We start from the raw sequence: 9,895 nt of genomic DNA, 5'->3' as shown, positions 1-9,895 counted from the left end.
CCCTTCCCAAATCCCCACCCTTCCAGGGTCCTGGCCGCGTGATATCTCATACTATTTTTGTTGTTGTTGTTGTTGTTAAATCACTGTGAAATAGACCCTCACAGACATCTTATACTATTCATAACAAAATAAATTATCAAAAAAGAAAAACCAAAATAAATTATCTAGCATCTGCCTATGGGGCAGGCTTGAATGGAGGTGGGAAACTTTGAAATAACGGTGGTGGGAAGGTGTAATGGTGGTGGGATTGGTGTTGAAATATAGAATGTAATCAATTATTGTGAACAACTTTGTGAAAATAAAATATAAAATAAAAAAATAGCTACAGTGGTAAATTTTGTTATGCACATTTTACCACCATAAAAAGATTATGTGGAAAAATCCAAAACACGTACCTGGACACCTATGTTTATGGCCTCTTAGTCACAATATAGTACGATTGTTTCTAAAAGATAAAAGCAGCCCACTTGTCCATCAACAGATGAATGGATAAACAAAAAGTGCTATGTCCACATAATGGAATATTATTCACCCTTAGAAAGAAACAAATTCTGATAGATGCTCAACATGGGTGAACTTTTTAAACATTATTTTAGGGCAGAGGAAGGTAGCTCAGGGGATCAAGGCTGAGTTCGGTCCCAGGGACTGCGTGTTGCCATCCCAGCACTGGGCATGGGCCTGGGGACCCCTGAGTACAGCTTCGGAAGCCTTCTCCAAACTTTACGTGCCTGGGATGGATCCTACTTGGTAGTGATATATGATCTTTTTGATGAGTGGTTGGATTCTGTTTGCTAGGATTTTATTGAGAATCTTTGCATCTGTGTTCAATAGGGATATTGGCCTGTAATTCTCTTTGTGGTGTCTCTGTCTGGTTTTGGCATCAGGGTGATATTTGCCTCATAGAAACTGTTTGGAAGTGTTTCTGATTCTTCAATTTCCTGGAGAAGCTTGAAAAGGATTGAAAAGAAGCTTGAAAAGAGTAGGTCCTCTTGAAAAGAGTAGGCCCTCTTTTAAAGATTTGGAAGTTGGGATAGAGTTAGGGACCACTAAGTCAATGGTGGTTGGAGGGATCGCTCGGGATGGAAGATGTATGCTGAAAGTAGACAAAGGAAGACATGATGACCTCTCAGTTTCTGTAATGCAAACCATATAGCCCAAAAGCAGAGAGAGAAAGTAAGAAGGAAAGTGCCTGCCATAGAGGCAGAGGATGGGGTGGTGTGTGGGTGGCAGGAAGGAAACTGGGGACATTGGTGGTGGAAAATATACACTGGTAGAGGGATGGGTGTTCAATCACTGTAGGACTGAAACGCAATCGTGAAAGCTTCATAAGTGTATCTTACAGTAAAGGTAAGGTAAAGGCCCTCCCGTTGATCGTCGATTTGCTCGAGCGGGCCCAGTAACGTCCAGGGCTGGAGCGATAGCACAGCGGTAGGGCGTTCGCCTTACACGCAGCCAACATGGCCGACCCGAGTTCGATTCCTCCGCCCCTCTCAGAGAGCCCGGCAAGCTACTGAGAGTATTCGATATGCCAGACACAGTAACAACAAAGTCTCCAATGGAGACGTTACTGGGCCCGCTCGAGCAAATCTTACAGTAATTTCAATAAAAATAAAATAAAAAATAAAATACCAAACTTGATTCTAGGGTCTGGTATGTAGCTCAGTGCCAGTTTATGCTTTGCATGCTGAGGCCTTGAGTTTGATTCCTAGCACAACCCCACACTGCGGAGTACTTTGGGGGGGTGGGGAGACCACATGGAGTATGTGACCCCCAGCAAGCACGACAACAATGACAGCAAAGAAAAGGGTGGGGTTGTGTGTGAAAATAAAGCAATTTTTTTCCTAAGTAGTATGTATGCTTCCACTGATAGGTAAACTAGTATTGACAATATTGACAGGAAATAGAATAGAGTTAACCTGGGGCTGGGTAGCTAATGTTTAAATGCGCACAGATACTCTGTGTTGCTAATGTTTTGTCACAAGGTTGGACAAAAATTTTGGAGTAGGATAGAATGAAGGTTGGACAATCGTGTTCATGAACTTAATGCCACTGAATAGCATACCTAAAAAAAGGGAAGATTTTTGTCATGCATACTTCATCACAGTTTAAATATATACATACATAGCATAGAGGGTTTCTGGAGAGAAAAAAAAAAAGGATCCAAAAGGACTTTTCTGATGGTCTGACTGGATGAATCATCTTGCGGCATGTCTGGCTGGGCTCTCTGCAGACAGACCCTGGGTTGGCCAGAGCTTCCTAGCGCCTGAGGTAAGCCAAATTTACAGGAACTCCCCCTCTCCTTTGAGGCAGGAAGTTTAAATTATCAGGTCAATTAGGAAAGATACAACCGAAAAATACAAGTTTCATTCACACTTCAAGGAGGCGTTTCCTGGCTGGGTGCCATTTTTATTATTTTTGGCGGAGACGGCTGAAAGCCTTACAGCCCCAGCGAAGGTACAATGTGATCTTTGATTCGCGTTTCAGAGATCAAAGAGAACGAGTTTGGGTGTAAATGCAGATAACATTTCAGAGAGCCTTTCATGAAAGGAGTCACTAGACCAGAGCAGAAAGGGAGCTGGTGTGTTACGTGTGTTCGCCTTGAGAAACATCCTTTTCCAGCTGCCCGTGCATGGCCCCAGTGACGCCTGGCCTGCACCCACGTCCTTGGCCCGTGGGGCACTGCAGCCTTGGGTAGGTCTGGCAGCCTCTCCTATTGTCCAGGCAGGGCGGTGCAGGAGAAGGCGCCGCCAATCTCGTTCTGTTCCCAAATCCTGGGTGGCATACCACTCACAGCGGGAAGCTGACCTTGGCAGCCCCCTCCCCCACTCTTGTCTGCTCTGGGCTGGATAGGGCGGCACAAACCCACTCGCGAAAGGAACCCCAAAGCCCTCTGCCCTTCCACCTGCAGGCAGATGGAAGTGAAGGGGGCAGGGGTCACGGCGGTTGGGCGGGTGTCACGGGGACCATGTTTTTTTTTTTTTTTTTTTTTTAGGATTCTAGGCTGGAGGTGTGTAGAACCCGGCGCTAACGAGGTTTTGAGAAAAGGGCACGGACTACTGTACTTCCTTCCTGGGAAGTACAATAGCCTCCTCTATTCCAGCACCCCTCCAGACGCTCGGTAGCACCCCCACGGCTCTCCAGTGCACATCCCACCGAGAGGCAGCATCACGCGTGTGGCAGCATCAGAGCATCCCCCATGCCCAGTTCTGCGGGACCCAGGTGGGGACGCCCCAAGAGCCTGACGCCAGATCTTCCTTTCCCAGACCCCCCATCCCTCCCCATGTCCAGGCCACGCCGTCCCGCGGCTGCGCACACGGGGCAGCGTGGGGCTGGGGGGCGAGAGGCGAGCGCGCTGCCGAGGCCCCGGGAATGTCCGCGCACGGCCGCTCGGCGCAGGCGCAGACGGCAGGGCGCCCGGGGAGGGGCGTGGCGGGTGCGGCGCGGGGACGTCGGGGCGGGCGCGCGCGCGTAGGGGGCGTGGCCGGGCGCCGCGCTCGGGGTTCCGCACGCCACGGTCCTGCGTGTGCCGGTGTCGCGCACTTGGACGGGTGGGTTCGCGGCGTGGCCGGAGCCCAAGTGCCAGCAGGGGCACGCCGACCCTTACCCGTGCCAGCGCGCCGTCTCCGGAGCGGCGCTTGGACGCCCCCCCTCCCCTGGCCTGCGACCCCGCGCGCTCCTCTCCGGGCCGACGTTCCCGATTCTCGTTCTCCGCTGGGGAAAGGGGCACCTGGAGTTACTTTCGGACGCTTCCCGCAGTCTCGGGAGGTCGCGGCCGCGCCCTGCCTCGCCTCATGGCGGTCGATTTTGTTCTCCACTTTCTAGGTGGCTCTTTGATTCTCGCTTTCGGAGACGCGTGCGCCGCCGCGCGTAGCCTCAGGTAAGTTGGGCTCCTTGCTGCCCCGGGGCATTGGGAGCGCCTGTTCCCGCGGTGGTTCCCTGCACGGCGACTGCGGGAGGGGCGATGCAGAGGTTTACACCCTAGCATGAGGCTTTGCAACTTTGGGCCTGTTTTTCTACCCCCGCCTGGGTCTCCCTGGAGCGAGGAAGGCGCCGGTTTCTCCAGGTGCCGCTGCTGGCTCGGCGGGGCGAGTGCGCAGGCGCCGTGGTGGTGCCCGGCTGGGTCGGGCGCTGTCCGGTCCAGGAGAAGCACCCGGGTTTCTCGGTGGCAGGCGGGATGGGGAGAGAATCCAGAAAACCCTGCCACGGCGCCTCAGGGTGGTGAGAGTCAGGCCAGGAGGCGCCCACACGCAGGGCATCCACACGCGTGCCAGTGATCAGGTAGGTGACAGCTCGCATTGAGTGGGAATGGGAGGTCGGGCCGCGGCCTTACTCCAGGAAGGTGAGAGACCTGGGCACTGCGTTTGGGGCATGGGATGTGGGCCTCTGTGGGCAGCCAGACATTTGACCTGGGATTTAGTGGTGGCAGGTAGGGCATGCTCCTGGGCATGGATTGCTCAGAGTCCATTGAAAGACTGGATTGCGCTCAGGCGTGGACTGTATTCGAATGCTGTCCCTTGGTCACCCCTTCCGGCTTGGCTGTCAGGAGTGGATACCTTTCAGGTAGAAGACACCTGCTCCTCCTGGATGAGGCTTTACCTGAGAGATTCCAGAATGCTGAAGGGGTGGAGATGGTTGCCCATAGCCCTGGCAGCTTGCTATGCTGTTTGGGCTATTGTGGGAGATGATGGGCAAACCTGCAGAGCTGTGTCTGCGTGGGGGAGCGCATGACAGGGAAGGTGTGTGTGGGGGGAGGGGGGGTGGGGAGGGTGGGTTGATAAACACCAGGAGACCATACTTGGACACTTCTGTAGGCCCAGGTTTCCTCTCAGTGTGAGCTGATGGAACTTTGGGTGTGTATGGAAGGCTTGTTGGGAAAGACACAGGCAGGGTGAAGCAGAGTGCATTCCCTGGAGACCTGGAGTAGACCTCCCTTTGCACGGAAAGGAGGCTGGCCAGACTGGGCAGCGAGGGCCCGCTGCCCAGATCTGCACCGTGCACTGCCTTTGGTTATAGCCTCCTGTCCTCGAGTCAGGTGTGCTGAGCGCTACTTTTTAGGCCATTTGGAGGAGGGGTGACTTTCGAGAAGTGAGAGAAGAGTGGACCTGTGGGATTTGACGTGGTGTTTCAGGTGCTGGTGGCTGACAGGGTGCTCCCACAGGGTGGTGCATTGGGGTGGGAGTAGCAGAGCCTCCCTGCTATGCCTGGAGTTATGAGCAGAGTCTGGAGAACCTGATGCTGGAGAATAAGACCCTCGGCCGCACTCCCTGTGCCCCCAACTCATGACATGACCTATAAATGTCAGGGCATGGTCTGTGTGCCTGACGGTTAGTGCTTTGGGCAGCTGGAGGCGCGACCCCAACAGCCTGTCAGGTGTCATTCATAACTGGTGCAGTGACATCTGGGAGTTCATCGTGTCTCTAGAGCCAGGTTCAGTGGCCTCTGCCACTCCCTGGCCATGTGTGGTAGTGACCCTCCTCTCCTCACACTGTGTATAAGGCTCCCAGACGCGGGGTCAGTGTCCATGCTGGTGGGATGCCCAGTTAAAGGTTGCCAATGTCACTCTCTGGATGTGCTCTGAGAGCCAGGCCAATCAGGAAAGCCCAGAGGGTCTGATCTGGACACTTTTTCTTTTCCTGGGACTGACCGCCTCTGTCCCCCCATCTGGCCTTCAGAGTGTCCCAGGTGCCGTCCTTCTTAGCCGTCCTCCTGAGTTCCTGGCTGGGTTTCCTGCCTCTGGCCTCCTTCAGCCCCCAGGGGATGGCTGGGGCTAGTTCCTGCTCTTCCCGCTTTGGTGTTGGGAAGGTGGCCTGGGATGAAGGCCTATCGGCCCGACAGTCCCCTCACCTCTGCGCAGCTGTGCCCAGGCCATGGCCGTCTGCTCTCTGCATACTCACTACTGCCCTGGAGTGCCGGGGTGGCCACGCCTCCTTGGCCCATTTTTGTCCTGTTGTGGTCTGCCCATGGCCTGGCCTGTGCCATCTCGTTCTCTCCCCGCTTCTCATCGCCACCAAGGGAAGTTGGCTCTCAGTGTGCCTGGTGACAGTGGGTGACGGCTCATGACCCCCGTGCACACCCTTGGTAACAGACAGACTGGACTGGCCTCTCCTGGGCTCTTGGTGTCTCCTTGATGACCCTCCATTGAGCGGTGGGAATCCTGTGCATGTGTGTATGTAGTGTGTGTGTTGGTGTACGCATGTGTGCTCCACCTTGGAGCTGAGGAGCTTGGACAGCAGTGCTCATGTGGCAGCCCCCTAGCATGCCTGGCCCCTGGCCTCTTAGTGGACTTTCACTGGGTGCTAGGTTCAAACCTGCACAGTTTTTTTGTTTGTTTGTTTGCTTTTTGGGTCACACCGGCGATGCACAGAGATTACTCCTGACTTTGCACTCAGGAATCACTCTTGGCAGTGCTCGGGGGACCATATGGGATACTGGGAATCGAACCCTGGTCGGCCGTGTGCAAGGCAAACGTCCTACCCGCTGTGCTATCGCCCCAGCCCAAACCTGTGCAGTTCGGGTGGTTCCCTGTGGCTGCTGGACCACTTTCTGGCCCAGCTGGGGTATTTTATAGCTTGGTGCCTCAAGTGCTTCCCACCCAGCGCCAGCCACATGCCTGAGGTGCTGGGGCAGCCCTGACCTCACCAGGTTCCTGCTCCTAGCCAGAGGGTTATGAGACCTGGTGCCAGGGTCTTGAGGAAGCGATTCAAGACCCAGACAGTTTCTCTGCAGACCGCGCTCCAGTGTCATGCCTCATGCTGGTCACCGGTAGCCACTGCCACCTGTGGTGAGGAGGACTTAGCCCGGTTCTGGAGGCCGTGAACATCACATGGCCACTGCCCCCAGACCTCTGCTAGCTGCTTTGTGCACCCCATCTCTTTCTTGTTCTGACTTTGCACCCAGAAATGCTGAGCAGCAGCTGGCCAGGAAGAATCCCGGGCCTTGGTCCGTCCTGGTCCTGTAGGGCCTGCCTCCCAGCCGGCTCCTGCACTTGAGAATCTGCTAGGCTCTCGATCCAGAAACTAGAACCGGTTTGCCCCTTGGGGCCATGGCACACAGAGATAGGAGGAGGTTCCTGAGACAGTGGAGAGCCAGGAGGCATCCTTGGGTACTGGACAAGAGCTCGTGGACACCCAGTGACGCCCCCCCTCCCCCGGGGAGCTACCTGCAGCTCTGGATTCTGAGCATGACTCCACCAGTATAGAAGAGCCCCGCCTGGTGAGGCGACACTGCTGGTGACCCTAGATGCAGTGCTGCCCAGAGTTGCCCAGCCCACTGCCCTGTTTTTGGCTGAGGAACTGCACGGATCATGGGGCTCTGCTGTGTCTGAGCACAGACTGCTCTGCTGCGCTCTCTGCCCGGGCAGAATGCTGGCCTCTCGTCTTGTGCCCCTTATCCCCCCCTCCCCTGTGGTCCAGTGGCTGCCTCCCACGGGGCTTCCAGCTGCACCCCTGTATCTTGCAGGTTCCTCTTAGGGACAGACTGCTCAGGGCCAGACTCCATCGGATTTGTATCATCTTTGTAGCCACCCCAGGGAAAAGCTGAGCACCTCCTCGGGCCCTGGCAGGACTGGGCGGGACCTGCCGCCCCAGCCCTGTTGGGATCTGCTCCCTGCCTGGGTGAAGTGGCTGTTTGCGTCAGCCCGCGGCAGCGGGCGGTTGGTCTTGGCAGAGAGAGGTGCTTCCCTGTGTGCTTCCCGGCAGCCCTGGCCGCCGGGGATGCCTTGAGTGCGCAAAAACACGGTGCGGGGCTCTCACTAGTCGGTTCCGTCCCGGCGTCTCCCTGGCTGTCTGTTCACGTTCTGGTGCCTGGCTTCATTGGGAAATCGGCCCACGCTGTCGCTCCCCAGGGCCCTTGCTCTCTCCTCCCTCTTTCTGCGCCACGGCTGCCCCTGCCCTGGCTTGCAGGGCGCCGACTCAGCACCGAAGCCCCGTCCTGGGGATGTTTCCGGGCAGACCGTGAGCCTCTCGGGCGGGGGGGGGGGGGGGGCTCCATCTCAGCTGGCTGCAGGTGCCTGGTACACAGCCGCGCTTACCGTGGCCGTGGTGGAGCCTGAGGGGCGGAGGCTGCAGACCAGCATAGCCTTGACCTTGCCCTGTGAGCTGAACCCCGGGCAGGGGCCCAGCCCCAAGCTCTGGGTGAGTGGTGGCTGCCCATGGGGCTCCGGCGAGGCAGCAGGAGTCAGAGGACGGCTGAGAGAATTGGGGCCAAGGCGGAGAAGGGGGCTTGGCAGGCAGGTGTGGGCTTGGACGTTGAGGGAGCCACCAGTGAAGTGGGGTGCTGGGCGGCCCCAGGGGCCAAGGACTGGAATGAAGAAAGACCTGTTCTGCACGCAGATGGGTTTTCAGGCTCTCTTGAGTCAAGTTGAACACAGGAGGGGCACCTACTCAGAGGGGCGGAGGGGCAAGAATTTCAAACCCTTTCAGATTTGATAATCATGTCAATAAAAACAGCAGCTTCCTGGAAAGCAGGACAAAAAGTTAGCTATAGGGGCTGGAGCGATAGCACAGTGGGTAGGGCATTTGCCTTGCATGTGGCCGACCCAGGTTCGATTCCCAGCATGCCATATCGTCACCTCGAGCACCGCCAGGAGTGCAGAGCCAGGAATAACTCCTGAGCATCATTGGATGTTACCCAAAAAGGCCAAAAAAAAAAAGTTCGCTATAATAAGTACCTAAAAGTTGAAAAAAAACCAATGGTAAATACTTTTTAAGAAGATATTGGAATTGGGGGTTGGAGGGTCGCTACTGGCTCTGCATTCAGAGATCAGTCCTGGTGGAGTTTGGGGGACCATATGTGGTGCTGAGAATCGAACCCAGGTCAGCTGCATGCAAAGCATACACTCCCTGCCCACTGTACTATTGTTCTGGTGCTTCTATGAGGTTTTTTGTTTGGTGTTTTGGTTGGTTGGTTTTGTTTTGGGACCTCATCCAGCTGTTTTGTTTTGGTACCACTCAGGGATCACTCCTGGCAGTGCTCAGGGGATGCTTTGGGATTCTGGGAATGGAACCTGGGTTGGCTGCATGCAAGGCAAGCATTTTTTCTACCCCCTGTAATACTCCCTCTGTCTCTGTCTCCAATTCATGAGTGTTTTATTTATTTAAGGATAGATAAAGAGTTGCAAATCTTGGAAATAGGTGGTAAATGGATACAATCCTAAAAGCAATAAAGCATACAGACAGGAAATTCAGATGCTTTCTTTCTGGGGGGGGTGTTGTTTGGGAGCCGCAACCAGCAGTGCCACACCTGGGGCCATACCTGGCTCTGTGCTCAGAAGACCATATGCAGTCCAGAATTTGTAGTGGTAGCAGCTGCATGCTAGCAAGTGCCTGAATCTGTGTCTCTGGCCCTCGGGTGCTGTTTTGATTCTGGTCAGAAGTGGAGAATTAGTGGGTGTCTGGCCCAGTGCTCTGTATGGGTTTCCTCAGCTGTCCAACTGACCCTCCGTTCACTGTCTGGGGCCAGTTGCTCCCCACCCGCTCTTGGAGTTCTTGTAGAACTGGTGGCAGTGGCCGTATTGAAGCTGGCAAGCCTTTTGGGGTGCCGGTCAGCTCCACGCCGTTGCTGGCCTCTGCAAGGCTGCTCTGCTGCTCTGCGCCCGGGGCAGCGTGGGGCATTGGGGAGGGGGATACTGAAGCAGATCCCTTCAGCTCAGGATCCTCTTGATTGTCTCAGGCTCTTGCCCTATAGGGAAACCAGATGGGTTCCCTAGCAGCTGAATTCCGGTTGCCATTCCTGGGAGCTCAAGGAGAGGAGGGAAGGGCTCTAGTCTGGCCTTCCTGACTGGCAGTGCACGTGGTGGGGCAAACAGGCTGCCTGGTTTCCGGCTGGTGGCCTCGCTCTGCGTGAACAGAGGTGACAACCAGGCTTGTTTTTCCACTCCACAGGGGAGAAGGAGCAC

General features: G+C 55.4%; 1 protein-coding gene across 1 annotated transcript; it reads left to right on the top strand.

Annotated features, from left to right (window-relative positions):
- The first annotated feature begins 1,754 nt into the window (after positions 1-1,754).
- RTL10 (retrotransposon Gag like 10) lies at positions 1,755-7,134 on the top strand. The gene is given in 6 exon segments (XM_056120812.1): positions 1,755-1,806; positions 3,823-3,877; positions 5,673-5,682; positions 6,657-6,765; positions 6,768-6,935; positions 6,938-7,134. Coding segments are annotated over 6 exon segments (591 nt in total).
- The last annotated feature ends 2,761 nt before the right edge of the window (positions 7,135-9,895 follow it).

Source organism: Sorex fumeus, unplaced genomic scaffold (genome assembly GCF_029834395.1).
Source record: "Sorex fumeus unplaced genomic scaffold, SorFum_2.1 ptg000043l, whole genome shotgun sequence".
NCBI classification, from domain to species: domain Eukaryota; kingdom Metazoa; phylum Chordata; class Mammalia; order Eulipotyphla; family Soricidae; genus Sorex; species Sorex fumeus.
This window is presented reverse-complemented; position numbering and strand designations above follow the sequence as displayed.